Raw genomic sequence first — 16,657 nt, forward strand, 5'->3', positions numbered from 1 at the left:
TTAGAATTTTAGATTTTTATAATTCAGATAAAGAATTTTACTAATTTTGATATTAGAATTTCCGAAATATATTTTGAAAACTAGGAAAATAAGAGTAACTCTCTGTAATGTTGCTGAAAACAAATTTCAATGTAATTTTGTTGCATGATTAGCTTGAATTGTTTCCTAATAATATTTCATAAGAGTCCCTCAAATATTAATAGTTATCTAAAACGATATGGTAATTAAAAGAAATTCAAAAAATAGTTTAAAGGTTTATTAAAGAATACTTGTTACACTCATCTAATTTCAAATGTATTGTAAAGGTTAATTGTTAAGCATTTATTTTTGACATGAAATGCTATTCTAGTTTGGTGAGAAAGTCTGCGATGGAATCTAGTTCAGAACAATCAGGTAAGGTTGTGCCTTGAATTCTTATGCACCATTCGCCACACTTCTGTCCTTCAAAGAATGGGCCAAATGTTCTCTTACATTGAGCACAATTATGGAGGCAGAGACCAACATTTCCGCTGACAATTTGCTCGGGTTGAAGAGTAAACAAAATCACTAAGAACACTGTGATCTGTAAGACAAAATATCATTTGGTATTGTATAAGAACACTGGACAAGAAATTAATCATCCTTAGAAAAACCTGAAAAGTGACATTGATAAAGTCCGTGGGGCATCTACTTGAGATTCAATTAATCACAGGTCTGAGTCTAATCACGTGGTTGAGCATGGCTTATTAATGTTACTGCCTTAAGTCCTGGAATTGTAATAAAGCTGAATCAATTTAATTGCATAATTGCGAGCAACTTCATTGGGGTATATAGAGCCTGCATGGCTGACCCACGCGTGATGTCGCTTTCAGGTATTCAATTGCTAAACGATTGTTGTATATTGGGTTGTTTTTCCGCGATAAGTATGATGTTTTTTTTTTTCTTTCAATACCCACCTTTTAGGAAGACCCACCTTGGCATCATACAGGCATATGAAGGGCAGTTTTGTTGGCCACTCTTTCAAGGGTACCATATTGGGTGGGAGAACGTTGCACCCACAGTAAGGACAGATAGTACAGAGAAGGAAAGAACATCCATGCCTTTCACGGGATTCGAACCCAGAACCTTTCTGATGCAAGGGCAGTTCACTAACTCCGACACAGGACGGTCGGCATATGCTGTTGATACCTATATATTTACTTTTTCAATATGACAATAAGATACGGTCTGACAACCACACGATGAGTTCTCAGTTTGGCTGCTTGCAGATAACTAAGATCATCTCGTATTTGCCATAATATATGTCCATAAATCAATAATAATACGCGACAGGATTTATGAACGCATACAATTTTGTTTGGCCTTAAAAATCACTTGACTTTAACTCCATAGGAAATCAATGGAACTGCAAATATTACGTGAAATCAGCTTCTCCACAATTTAGTGGATTAAGACAAGCAAATGCTCCGTGCGTAGCTAAAACAGTGCTCGAAATAAAAATTGGCTCGTTCTAAATAACTTTGGATGATATCTTCATGTTCTCAATCTTAATGGTTCGAGAGGGTGAACTCAAATATCCTAATTAATTAGTGCAAACGAAATTTTAAGTTACGAAATCAGGCACAAAAACGGACTTTCTTTGAATAAACATACCATTTTTTGGATGGATTCAGACTTCTGACCCCCAAAATGTAGAGTGTAGCCGGAAAATATCGTTCCAATGGTTCGGTTATAAAAGCGATCCAAAGTTTGGAGCCCCTAATGTTAATTGTACTTTTTGTGCATTTCGCAATATCTTGAGAACTTTTTAAGCGAATTGAAACACTTCTGCTCACAGTTATGAAATTCATTTATACAAAGATAATTCCACTCAAAAATTGAATTAAGTACTTATTATTTTATTAAATAATAGTCGAAAATGGAAAATGTAAGGCATACAATTTTTTGCATCATTTTAAAATATGCAAATTGACATGGCAAAATACAAATTCTGAGGAAATTCGGTAGAATAAGTTCCTGAGATTTGAATTTCGAACACGCGGATTTTTAGAAAAATTGATTTCTCAGATATTCTAGTTCATTTTAAACTACGGGTACCATATTTCCCAGATTGCGGCTATCCCCTATATTTTGGTGTTCAGAAATCCAAATTCGTAGAAAAAGGCACGTTTATTCAGAGAAAGAACAATTTTGTGTCAAAGTTTGCAACTTAAAATATCGTCTGCACTTATTTTGAGGTAAATCTTTCGAATAATTAAGATTGAATCTTAAAACGTGAAGATCCAATCATTAGATCAAAATGTATTCAGAGTGGTCCATTTTGTTTATTTTTCTCACAGTACATGCAACAGTTACTTTGTAGCTGAATGCAAATGGATTATGAAGTTCAGAGGCTAAGTAACAACGCATTAACCCATCACTGTCTTGGATCATTTTGAAAGGATGATTCCATTTTTAAAATAAGAAGAATCTGAAGTGTTTCATTATTATGATTTATTTTGAAGAAGTAAGTCAGTTCTGCCTATCATGTTGCGTTGATTATTGAAAGTTCCATTCCCTCATTTTTTTTTCAAAAATGAAAAAAAGATAGCTCAAGAATTCATTTAGTAGAAGCGAAATAGTTCTATCAGCTCTACTAAACTGCTCGTTGCAATTAAGGGATATTGAGGCTGTTAGTTGATCTTGCACCTGGCGAATTCTTTGAATGATTGATACATTATCGACGTACGTAGTAAGCTATATGAGATAAAAAAAAAGACATTTGTATCGCAGAAAAAGATGCGTTTTATTGAGCATTTGGGAACAAAAGGAAAGAAAATCAATTTGTATATATGAGAAAAACGAATAAAAAAAGGTGTTTCCTTAAAAGAAAGTTTACGGCCATCAACTTTGAACGCATTTGAAGCATCGAGTCAATGAGGTTATTAATGAGGGGCTAAGATATTTTGTCCTTTCCAGTTCTTAGAAAGTTTGTAGGGGTAGTAGGCTCCCAGCAATTCGTCTGCCTAGAATGTCCTAAACATGCTCGATTGGGTTTATGTCCCAAGAACACCCTGGACAATCCATTCCCCTTCCTCTAAAGGGAAATCATTCACCAAGTTAGCACGATGTGACCTGCAATTGTGTTCCATTAACATGAAGTCATCTCCAATTGCTGCAGCGTAAGGAACTACAATAGGTCTCATCTCTATATCGGCTGCCGGCCAGAGGGACGCCCATCAATGGAGATGCTAGGATAGACCATCACTCACTCACCACCAAATTTTACGCTTCAATACACGAACACAAGATTACTTCTTAGTGTGAAGTCGGTTTCGGACAGTTTGTGTCGAAACTGTGGTGGCAGTAGCCGAGCAAACGTATTGTCGAAGAAGAGTGACATTCATGTCTCGATGTCTCACAGCCCTTAGTGTTAAATAATGCTTTTTATTGTATCGCTCTTGTTCGTACGTCTACACCCTTGCCCTAATTTTCGGCATGCATTTCCAATATCCAAAAAACGGTTCCAAGTCCTAGAAATCACACTTTGTGAAACTCCAATGGCTTCTGCTTCTTCGGTTTGTGTTTGGTCCCCCTCTAACCGGCCAACAACTCTCCAAGCTTCTGACTCAGTTAAATTACTTCGTTGAAACATCGCACTCCTCGAAACAACGAGCTTACTAAATGTCGATTATTCTTTTCCGCTTTGCCTTACATTCAGTTGAAAGATGACTGCAAAGACGACGCTAAAGCGTCGTCTTTGCAGTCCAACTAAAAATCTGCATACTAAGAATTTAAAAATAAAAAAAAATTGCATTTATGACTTTCTTTTTCCATTTTATGAAAAAAATTAGCTTTTACCGTTATTTAATTCAAGACTTATAACCTTTAAATATTTTGAGTTGTATATATTAAACTAATCATATTTGCACTTGAAATCAAAGCACAATATATTTCCAAAAGTGCAATGGTAAGAAACATGAAATAAGATAATAAATTTCATATTTTTTTTAAAACGTTCATCCCTAGATAGTTTTATCTTATTTAAACTTTTTAATTCTTTATTTGGGGTGTGAATTCCGATTTTAAATTCCGACTTTCATAAACCCATAAATCATACTTTTGAACATTAATTTTGTTATCACTTGGAAAAAGTTTTCCCACAAAAAGGTGCTATTTGGTTTTTATGTAGACCGCTTTTGTAAGAACCAGCATTGATGAATTAATTTATGTTAAGGGTAAATTTTTTCTGAGAATGACTAATTTCTTGACTGTAAATCTGATTTTTTTTCTTTTTAAACAGCTTTGACAACAACAGGAACAGAAATTTAACTTTCTATAAGCTTCTAATCTATACTTTCTATTTTTCTATAAACTGAAAGTATGTCATCTGTAAAATATGCCCCTACGTTTCCAAAATATTTTCTATAAGTCAGTCAAGCATGTTCTGCGCAGAGACGTCAGAAACATTCTACATCATTAGGTTTTGCACATTATATATCAATGCAAAAAAATTATAAGTAATTATTTTCGATTATTTCAATTATTACTAGTGGAATACTTCTTCTAATTATGAGGTATAAATATTTTTATATCCATTTAAGCTACTTAATTTAGATTGAAAAATATCAAAATTGAAGAAAATCAGCTTTAATAATGCATCAGAAACAAAAATTTTAAAAATACTAAAATAAATTTCTCAATGAAATGTGTAAGTTAAAATTACTTTTTTCTTCAAATTATTTCCAGTTAAACGATTTTTTTTCAAAAATTTTCTGAGCTATAAGCTCTAGAGATAACGTGAAAGTTATGACTAAATAGTGAATTTCAAATTACAACTACTTCACACATTTTGTTGAAAGACTTGAATCAAAATTCTATTAGAAAAATCAGGTTTATTCTGGGATGGATAACACAATTATTATTTTTCAATAATAATTGGGTTATTCAGAACTAAGTTAACATTAATTAAGTTATCAATTATTATTTTTCAGCAAAAACTTTGCAAAAATAACTTAATGATATTCATTTTTTTTATTTTTTAAGAACCTCATTACATGTCAATCGTATCATAAAAAAGTATTATATTTTACTTTTAGGGCTAACTCAAAAGCAGTATGATTAATTTACTTACTTTTTCAATTATGATACTTATGAAACATTTTCGTAAATACAATTCATTTTGAGAATAAGTATTTTTCTGAATTAATCGTTCATGCGGAAACATAAATTTGACACAAGTATATAGTTGAATTATAAATAATAACTTAAAATTTTTAATATAAATTTATTGAATTGTATTAATTCATTTTTTTACTAAGAATAATCCTAACAATCCCTTTCTAATTCTTATCGAGAAATTTTCTCGTCAAAAGTATGGCTGACAGGAAAAGGATTTCGACGTAACCAACCCTTTAATCAATACTCTCAAAACATCTAGATGTGTTATGGGAACATTTCAGTATTAATGACAGTTCTTGAATATTTTTAATAGGAAAATGGTTAGAATTAAAAACTATCTTGCAACAAATTCCTGTGACCGTATATAAATTTTCTTCTCAGAATTCCTGGATTTAGTGTTCCGAAATTTTTCGACAGATGACGTTGCTCTTATCTATTTCGCGTTATTCCTTTGATTAAAACATGTGAAGTAAATTTCGAAAGAATGTGATAGGATTTTAATTTTTTCTCATTGGCTATAAATTTACTATCTGTATCGCAATCCGTTAAAAAATTTTGATCTAAAATATAAAATTCTATGAATAAAATTTATGCCCTATCACAAATTAGTTTTGTTGCAGGAGTTGTTTTTTTAAAGCCAAAACCATTTCAAAGCATAACAAATTATTCATTTGCTGGTTAATTAAAACCGTATTTCTTTTCGTGGAGCACTTTTTTCTGTTTACAGGCCAAAGAAAAAATTTTTGATTTTAGTTACCTAACGTTTCTTTTTAGTAACATTACAAATAAAATGTTAGTATATAAAACTTTTTTTATTACACATAAGATAAATTTTACAATCATGCAAAGCATTTTCATGCCAAAAACTTGCATGTATTTCCCCCCCCCCTTGAAACATAGAAAATTTCTTTTTTAAAACCAATACGATTTCATATTTCTTGAGATTACCCGTTTAAAAATTAACTCCACATTGGATTTCAGCAATTTCATATCCATTACATTGACACACATTGATTTCTAAACAAACAATCCCTCAAAAACGGTGTCAAATAAATTGAATTTGATTTCAACTGAAGAGTACTTTAATTTTTTTTTTCTTTTTCCATTTTTTTCAGAATCTTACAGGAAAAAGTCATTTTTAGAAAGAATAAAAATATTATCAGAATTGTTTCAATTCAGAAGAAGCTTTTAAGAAATATAGTCGAATTCTGTTAAATAAAAACTAAATTTAACGATTCTCCAAACTTAACGAAAATATTTTTATCAAATGTTTGTTTTAATGTTAAAAAACATATACAATTGTCTGTAATTACATAATTGGAGTTTAACTATAATTACGGAATTTTTTGATAGATTCAGCACAAAATATTTTTCAAGAAGTTCCAAAACTTCTTCTAATATGTAATTCCAAAAAAAATATTGAAATTCCAAATAAAATGATGAATTAAATAAATTAATTAAATAAATGGTTTTATTCCTGTGTATTTTTAAGATATACTCTTAGACAATCATCAAAATGCACTTTACATCTGAATTGAACAATTGAAAAAAATAAGTTAATTTTTTATATTTTAAAATAAAATAACGTAAACTGCTATGCTACAATTGAAATTAATCTCAACAACTTAAAAATTCCTTTATCTATTAAAATTAAGGCTAAAAAAAGTATGTCAAAAATTTGCATCGCAGTACTTTTAATTTTATGAGAAAAATAAGGTTTACTTGTGTAAACACGTTTTGATTTTGAACCATAAATATTTTTTTAAAAGAAGACGGATAATTTTTTTATTTTTATTTTAACGAAAAATTCTCCATAAGCATGTTACAAAATTTTACTGATAATTTTAAAAGTAGAATTACAGTATTTAACTTATTTAAAAAGACAAACTTACCATCATCGTGAATAGAATGTTTATTTTGACACTCTTGAGGAAATGATTTGTTATCCTTTTATATAAAGCGAGAAAATTCTGTGAAAAAGAACTTTCAAGACAAAATAAATAAATTAAAAGTGTTTTCTATTTGGCGACCCAATTTGTTTCACAGGCATAATTGCTATCCTACAGAGAAGAATAAAGGCTTTTATCGAAGACAACTGTATAGTTAGTACACATTCTAAATTTTACTGAACATATTGGCTAGCTTAGAAATTACATTATAGCTCTTATTCTTAAACTCTTTTACAGAATACTTCCTATTATTTTTGCCAATCTGATGGTAGATAATCGGATTAAGTTTAAAGATAAGAAATACATTTAGCAATAGATAGAAATCTGTTAGCAATCCATAACCAGTATCAAATTGAGATTATTAATTTAAAAATTGCTTTATTTTTCATGTAGACAAAATATGCAACATTTAATGTTTCAAAATTGTTAAATTCAATTCTTTCATTTGCTAAAAATATCTTGAGAACAACACTGTACAAAACCTTGGTTTCCAAATTTTAAGCCTATTTTCTTAAAATGTAAATGCAACAGAGGTATATGATAATGACAAATATTTTTTAGTCAAAACTTTCACGAAAATTGCTTTTAATATTTCAGTTTTGTTTTTTCAATTTAGCAATGGCAGCATAAATATCAAGCGTTTGGTTAAGTTTAATTTCAGAGGTCACAGTACCTAACAAAATTACCAAAATATCGATATTTGTTATTGCTCATAACAAAACTTCAAACTATTTCAAATGAACTGAAAAAAATTATGTCTCTATCTAGAATTTTTAAAAAGTTATGAATGATTTAAGATTGCCTTAAAACAGAAACTTGATCATCAGACAGATTTTAAAAAGTTTTTTTTCATAGATGATAATTTTGTGTTTTAATCTTAATTAAATTCATAAGGAATTTTTTCTACTCAAGATAAAGTTTTGAAGTAAACTTTTTTTATCTTAAGTATAATGCACTTATTTAAATCGAGCATGGAATGAACATTTTATGAGGTATTACAATTTTTACAGCATGTTATAGATACCTAACAGGAATTTCTAACCTTTTTTTTTCTACTTTCTTACAAAATAATCTATAAAAAATGTTCTAATTGATGTATCAACAAATGAATGCACAAAATTGTTCAGATGAATATTGTAAGCACTGAGAAAAAAAATTTAAAAATATGTTAAAATAAAAAAGCCCTAAGGATTTAAAAAAAATTTAAATTTTTAAAAATTTTAACAAAATTAAACAGTTTAACTATTTTTTGAAGATAAATTATTGATTATAAGTTAAACGAGCATGTAGAACATCCACAAAATGAATGATTATAGCTTTATTTAGAAAAGGGTGCAGTGACCCCTGAAAGTCAATCTCGTAAAAAGTTTTCTGTGATGTTCAGAATAGAAGCGTTAAAGGTGTTATTCATTGGTTGATTGAATACAGCAAATATTTAGTAAAGCCAATTGTAAAAATGCAACTTCACTTGCTAAATACACTTCAACTTAAATACAATTCACCTAAAATACAACTCAACTTAAATGCAATTCTACTTAAATACATTACTACTGCACTTTTTAGATAAAATTAGATTTTGACAGTTATCAAACCTTTTACAATAGATTTCAAAAGTTTTGCAAATTTTGAATTTCACTAGGGCAATTAAAATATGAAGAGTTAAATAGAATTTCTCGATAAAATAATTGCAAACTAAATATAATTGCACTTCTTAAATACAGTTCAAATATAATTGCACTTCTTGCATTTGATTTATTTTTATTCTTTTTCTCTTATGCTGAATCGGAAGAACAAAATCCAAGTCAGTAGCAACAAGTTAAGGTAATTGTTTGCCCAGTATTTATTTATGCACTTGGAATTGCCATCCAGGGAAGTAAAATATTGTTTCTTTTATATTATATGTTTAGAAAACAAAGTCCATCTGACTAATATTTCATACATTGTGGAAATTTCCTGTTTAAAGAGTATTAAAAGTATAGCTAAGTTCCTATAGATAATTTCATATCTGACATAAATAGCTCCTAACTATGTTCCATTTTTAACATGATACTTTATAATTTTTATGGGTCTTAACTTCTCTTAAAAATAGTAATCAAAGCATTTCTTTTTTGTGAAAAATGACTCAAAATGTTATGATGTAATAGCAACTTTTAAAGTGTAATAAAAAATTTGGCATTGGAAAACGCTTATATATATATATATATATATATATATATATATATATATATATATATATATATATATATATATATATATATATATATATATATATATATATATATATATATATATATATATATATTTTTTTTTTTTTTTTCTTGATGATTAATTTCTTATGTCAATCTTCAAAAGGATACCACATTCGCTGAATTTGTATTGTAAAGTTTCTATGTTTTAAATTATTTAAAATGCATTTTACGTAATTGAAAATTTAATATGAATTGCACTGATGCAATGGAAAATTAAATTATTTGTATCACAAACTATTCTGCAAAACTTAAAAATTTATAGTATAAAAATCTTTATTCTTGTCAATCTTCAAAATATACCAATAATCAATCATTAAAATACACTTTACGTCTTAATTTGCTCATTTTAAAACAATAAGAGTTATTTTTTATGTTTTGGAAGAAAACAACGGAAACTGTTACGATAAGACTGCTATGAACTTAGAAATTTCTTTATTTATTAAACTTTAAACTTTAAAGAATTATGTAACAAATTTGCATCACAGTATTTTTAATTTAATGAGAAAAACAATGTTTACTTGCGTAAAACTTATAAAAAAAATACGTTTTTGATTTTGAACCGTAAATGTTTTTTTAAAAAAAACTAAGGAAGTTTTTATTCTTAACGCAAAATTCTCCCTTAGAGTATTTTTAAAAAAAATATAAGTGTGTAGATATATTGATAAGTGTGTAGAGTTTACTCTTAAAATTTTCTAATCACGCACTTACATTGAGCGCTGTATGACACATCGCACTGATTTAAAAACAATTCGCATGTAGGGTCCATAATAACAGGTGCGAACTTGGGTCAATCCACCTTATCTGAGCCGTGGTTGCTAGGGTATAGAGCATTTGCCTCCTAATGAAGTGAACAGGATTCAAATCCCAATGATGACTGGTCGATATAAATTCTGCATCAGGCTCGCACCAACCGCGATGCTCACGTAAAATATCCCTAGTAGTAGATGGATCAAGCAGAAGATGAAGGGCTAGCATCTCCTTGCCATCAAGTTAACAGTGGGAGGTTTTCGCGATTTTCTTCTCCATGTAAACCAAATGCTGGTTAGTTCCATCATAAAGTCTTCCAAGAAGGCAAACTTTCTCCCAACATTTGATCCAGCAATTTCCTTGTCTTCTGGTTTGGGTGGACCACTGAAAAATGAGAACCTCTGCAGCACCCTCTGCATTCTACTCTATTTCGAGTAAGCCCAGCCCATCAAAAATCAATTCTCCTAAATGACACATTCTATATTCTTACACAAAGATTTCAATTCATTTCACTATATATTTCTTACTTAACACATAGGCAATCATGAAGCCACATAGAACATAAACTATTTAAGCATCAAAGTTGCCTGGTACATTAGACAAAAATATATCGTGGTTACAATAAAATGCATAAACAAATAATAAATCTAAGTTAAATAAGAGAAGTAGAAGAAAAAGAATTATATTTCAATAAATTTGATGTGTGATAAGGCATAGTATTTAATTAACTTCACATAAATTAACATTTTAACTAACGTGGAGAAACTTAGCTAGATTTTAACACGCCATTTCGCTTATAAACGATCAGCCGGCGCTGACGTCTTATGTCACATGTGTGAAAATACATGGTCTTCTTCTTCTTTTTGAAGTGCAAATACCCAGTTAGCAAATTAGTTGCAGAACCAAAGTCTGAAAGTCTGATTCCATTATAAGTAAACTCATGATGTAGGTCTGAGTTGGGGTTTCAACCAAGTTTTGCAGTTACGTCATCAATGACTATCTTGATATCACTTCGATAGGCATTTTAAGTATTCTATTTTTAGATCATCGTAGAATTAATATTTTTCATTCTCCTTTTTATCATTATCATTTTTATCATTCTCAATTTTATCATATCCTGAATTTCGACCTTTAAGCGCAATTTGCGGATTCTTTTATCAGTAAACAAAAAGCCATTAACTTGTTCATTTATTTCTTTACTAGCAACAAAATCAGTGCCAAACCGATGGTTTTACAATTATTTAAGCCTATTTTGATTAAAAAAAATTATAGGCAGTGAGAGGGTAGCATACTTTTTACAGAAACTAGGAATACAAATTTTTTCTATATTTCGTCATAAGAAGATAAAAATAATATTGCTCCAAGAAACCGTCTCAATAATTTCGTTATTTTCAGTATTGAATTCCATTTGAACGAAACATATTATTGCTAGAAAGCTCAAACGAAAAACAATTTAATTATTTTTATTTATTTAACCTTATTCCATTAATTTGTTGATAGCTGTATCAAGAATAAGTATTTGCATTGGAAGCTCCGTTTACAACTATATCATACATGCAAATGTTTTTCTCTCACATAATACTTCCTTGACATCTGATTTCCTGGACAGCCAATATATCCAATCCATAAGAAGAGAAAACATCGATCAGGCGTATTAAACCGTCACATTTGTATAAGGTACGTACTTTCCAAGTTCTGATTCTCAAATCTGAATTCTTGCCAAGTCGTCTGGGTATAGTCTGTCCGGAAAATACAAACTAAGAGTTCATAAATAATGTGGGAATCCAACCTCCACTGCAACAGCGCCACCCCACTTTTGTAACACTTCAGTCAAAACGCTCAGACGGAGCGGTTGATTTCATATCTATTGTTATTTTTTTTATTAAATTTGATTACTGCAAAAGCGTAGTTATTTCAGCTATACCTGACGTCAACCTCCACATGGGGGCTCTGGCCGTGACCTTGGTTTTTGGGAAAGATAATTAACACAGACGGTGTTAGTTAACCGAAAGATAACTAAGCACAGACGATGTTTACCTAACTTACCAGACGGGTAAGTACAGCTTTCGATTTGAACTATCTCTCTTAAACTGTATTAATTATTATACAATGACATCTCTTAACGATATTGAGTCAATTGCAAATTTCCTAAAATCAGGAAATATAAAAATTGTGAAATTGCTGAATAGAATTATATTTAACGATGTGTTTGATCGCACGTCACGAAAAAAATTGCGATCCTTTTCTTCTTTTCCCCCGGACATAAATATTGAGGAAAGGAAAAAGTTGATATCTGATACTTGTTCCGAACACGAATTAATATGTGTGTTAAATGAAAAGGACGGCAGACTTACAAATTTTTTAAGGATCCAAAAACTACAAGAATAAAGGCAAACTTTTATATTAATCAGTTCTTAACCGGCCACGGCGTGTTTGGCACACACCAAGCAAGATTTTTCGGGAAATCTTCAACATGTACTTATTGCAACTCACAACAAGACATTCATCACCTAATTTTTCAATGTCCTAAATTTCAAACACGACGAGGCAACAATTTTCACAACAAAACAGAACACCAGATTTACTCTAACCTGACCTGCAGATCAATCATCAAAGACATTATTAAAACAACTTTGGAAGAAACATTAAACCCACTGTAAATTTTTACTAACTCTGGCCGTCCAACTACCGTATGGGTCAGCGTTTCCATATCCCCTGAGTCAACTCTAATTTTTTTCGCTTTAATTACCTCATCGCTGGAGACTCTGGTTCGGCGATTTTGATATTTAGCCGGCATGACTATCCTTAAAACTGGACTTTTAGTGACTTTAAAAAATTTTTAAATCTCATGGTGTTCTTAAGTTGGATTTGAATATGGGATCTAGTTCCCACACAAGCAACATCTCTATTCGGAGCTCCAAAAAATCGCTAATAAAAGCGTTAAATATCTATTTGTTCTACCCAATTCTTAATAAAAAACAGCATGTAGCACCCCAAGGCATCCCTGGTGAGTCTTTTCCGGCCTCTGGGAGGCCCCCTTTTCCGTTTTCAAGTTTTAGATTTCCGCTGTTCCATTGATTTAGGCTTAGAGTGTCAGATCGCCATTTTAACATGTCATCCACTGCAAGTGGTAATCATTGCTATCTTTGGCTTAAATTTTCATTAACTTATCGACTCTTTTCAAATTTAAAGCATTTCATTTCAATCCTCCATGCGATTCTCTATTCAAATATATTAACTTTTCATTTTCCAGTGGTCTGGTACTCTAATTATCAGTATCTTTAAATTTTTTGACGCTCCTAGGTATAGGCTATCGCTATGTTAAAATTAGTATTTTGTAAACTCTGATTTTGGACACTCAAATTTTTATCTTAGCGTTTTTATTTCTATCTAAATTTTTCATATGTTGTTCCCCCAAATGTTTTCAATTGTCCGCCACCCTGTTTTTAATTTTTCATCCATCCTTTGATTTTATATTAAATTTCAAAGAGACATCACTTTCCCATGTTAATGGTGTTCTATTCCCCATTACAAAATGTAAACAATTTCTATGATCGCAAACACAGTTAAGTGCTTTAAATCACACCATATTCATAATTCTTTAATCAATTAAATTTATAATCGACATTATTCATTTTAATAGCTTTTCCTATTCCATGCTGCTTTTAAGTTAATACCAGAGTCATTGTTTACAAACCGTTATTATATTGATTCTATCATACATTTGTTGTCTTAGTTCATTTTTATTTCTTTTTACATAGATTAGGGCCATTTTATATTGTCAATATTGTCTCCGAGTGCTTTATTTTGATTTTTCTTTGCATTTTTGCAATGTTTTTTCTCAAATAACAAAGTTCAAGTTAGATTTACATACTCATATATAGCTTAAGGTCATCTAGCAATATTTTGCATCAGCCTACCAGAAGTTTTTGGATACTACCAACCAATGGAATACCCAGGTCAACTCATCAACAGTAGTACTTATTAATACTTCGGTTTGTTTACTCTCACCATTTTTAAGCACTTAGAAATTGTTTGTTAACATAGCGATGGCCTATCCTCTCTTTATTAGTACATTTATTGATACAACTTTTACCGGCCTAGTACCAGTTGTTATCTACTGTTGCACCTTATCTTTTTAGCACTAAATTTGATATATAGTTAACTGTCTTAAATTATCACATATGTTTCTAGTTAAATTTTCATTAGGCAACTTTTAGTACTTGTATGCCATCGCCAGTGTATCCATTAATGACTGATCATTCTGCTTCAACCAATTAAGTTTCCTCACTCTGCCTAGAGCCGCCTTCATTGTTTCCTGCATTCTATTAGGTTTTCAGCACATCTAATACGCATTTATCCTCCCACACCTCTTTTCTCTGGCGGTGACATACCTTATCAATGGAGCATCGATTCTCAATTAACTTCTACTCTGGGTATTCTCAGGGGCCAGGCTTTGACCTACCATTGCCACTCTTTTTAATTTGTATTTTTACATTAACTAACGTTTTTAAAGAGCTCTATTTACCCTTTCTGCTTACATATTGACTACCTTCTTTCATGGCTAATTCACAAGTTACAGACAATTTTCAAAATCCTGCAAGATCAGCAAGATCCCAACGCAGAGTTACACAAAACTTTCAAAGAGTTGACTATAATATCTCACTCACAGAAACTCCTTCCAGATCAAAAAATTCTCATCGAAAAGATAATAAAATCATACAATGTCCTGATACTAATACAACACCTTCAGTAATCGTTGATCTCACTTCTGTCTATGAACATACTTCTCCGGTAACCAACGACTGCATCATCAGTGATACTCCAACTTCCACCAACAAAAATACCTCCATCATGTCACAGACTAAAACGGATATAGAACGCCTTCTACGTATAATAGAGAAAAACATCAACTACAGCAATCATGAGAAAATATTCCTTCCGCAAGAACCACGATCTGCTTGTATCAATGCAATTCAACAAATAAGGAAGATAACTTCGGAACAAGAAACTCATGACTTGATAAATTCTATAAACTTCCAAACATCTTTGGACAAGAAAATTGACTATATGCGAATAAAACTTGATGACTTTTCATTAAATGTTCACTCCTCAAACCCACTAAATCAAATTGAAGAGAATCTAAAGACCATCAACGCAAGACTCGAAAAATTAGAAAATACCACTTCTATCAATGTTGATGTTCCACGAGTAATAATACCACCAAAACCAATAATAGTAAAACCACAAGAAGACTGCTCCACAACTGATATTGTGGAAAGGCTGATTCAGGAAGAACCTAAACTGCCCGTGAAAAAAGTCTATAGAAGCAGCAAGATGCTAGAACTAAAGTTTCATAACAATCAACATAAGGAAACGGTCCTCTCAACCTTACAAAAGACAGGCATCCAATATCACGACAAAGACGTAAAGTTGTTCTCTCTAATTCTTCTTAACACACCTGTCACATTCACAGAAACTGAGATTATTAACTTGATAAAAATCAATGGCAATTTCAACCCTGCCTATGATATCATCAAACTGACCAAAGAAATCCCACATAAAAGAGATAATTCTAAGAGACACATCATCATAAGAGTCAACAGGAAACTCTCCATCAAGCTTTTGAATCTTAATTATTTCTACGCTGGTCTACAACGTTGCACAATTAAAAAAAGACTGGTTTTATTAAGGTGCAGAAAATGCCAGACAATAGGTCATCACCAAAACACATGTATTGAGTCATACTGTTATTGTGAGAAGTGCGGATACAAAGGTCATAGTATCGAAAATTGCACAGAAAAAGAAGAATTCTGCATAAACTGTCACTCATCCAATCAAGACTCCAATTTAAATCTGGACTGTAATCACAGAGCCTCCTCACCTTCCTGCCCAACTTACTTGCACGATCTAAAAAAGCTACGTCAATCCAATTAAGTCTATACACATCCCTACTAAAAAGACATATATATATATATATATATATATATATATATATATATATATATATATATATATATATATATATATATATATATATATATATATATATATATATATATATATATATATATATATATATATATATATATATATATATATATATATATATATATATATATATATATATATATATATATATATATATATATATATATATTTGTTTATTAAGATTTCTCTATATCTAGTAATACTTTCATCTCTATTAGTTTTTTTAACGCTATATTTTTTTCTCTCTTTCTTTCTTATTAATTTATTTTATACATTTCTTTTTACTAATTTCCCATTTCACATGTATTTTTTTTTGGTCTTATTTCTTCTTAAATTCCACACTTTAAGTAAAAAAAAATATATATACATATTTTTTTTAAATATCCTGTTATGTAGGCTCGAGTGGAGCTGGATTAGTGGCCAAGTCTTGGGCTATATGGTTAAGGGTTTTTCATAACCTAGGTACATGCCCAAGGCTTGGAGGAAAGAAAAAAAAAAAAAGTTGGATTTGAACTGTCCTCGTCATTCACACCATTTTAATCCACTTTTACTATTTCAACACTATTTTGATGATTTTACTAT

At 30.4% G+C, this 16,657-nt stretch overlaps 1 protein-coding gene across 3 annotated transcripts in view; it reads right to left on the reverse strand.

Moving 5' to 3' along the window:
• Positions 1 to 242: 242 nt before the first annotated feature.
• Positions 243 to 16,657, reverse strand: part of LOC147814400 (eclosion hormone-like) — a 53,482-nt gene continuing 37,067 nt past the window's right edge. For 2 of the 3 annotated variants that reach the window (XM_087155581.1, XM_087155582.1), the window contains one exon: positions 243 to 562. In XM_087155581.1, the coding sequence (XP_087011707.1) occupies positions 341 to 562 (222 nt within the window). In that variant the 3' untranslated portion in view covers positions 243 to 340. Of the gene's footprint in view, positions 563 to 7,031; positions 7,186 to 16,657 lie in introns of those variants that run through there. The other variant, XM_087155583.1, reaches the window with a different exon arrangement.

The sequence above is a fragment of the Parasteatoda tepidariorum genome, chromosome 2 (assembly GCF_982258835.1).
Source record: "Parasteatoda tepidariorum strain Cologne lab strain chromosome 2, Ptep-v5.0, whole genome shotgun sequence".
Lineage (NCBI taxonomy): Eukaryota > Metazoa > Arthropoda > Arachnida > Araneae > Theridiidae > Parasteatoda > Parasteatoda tepidariorum.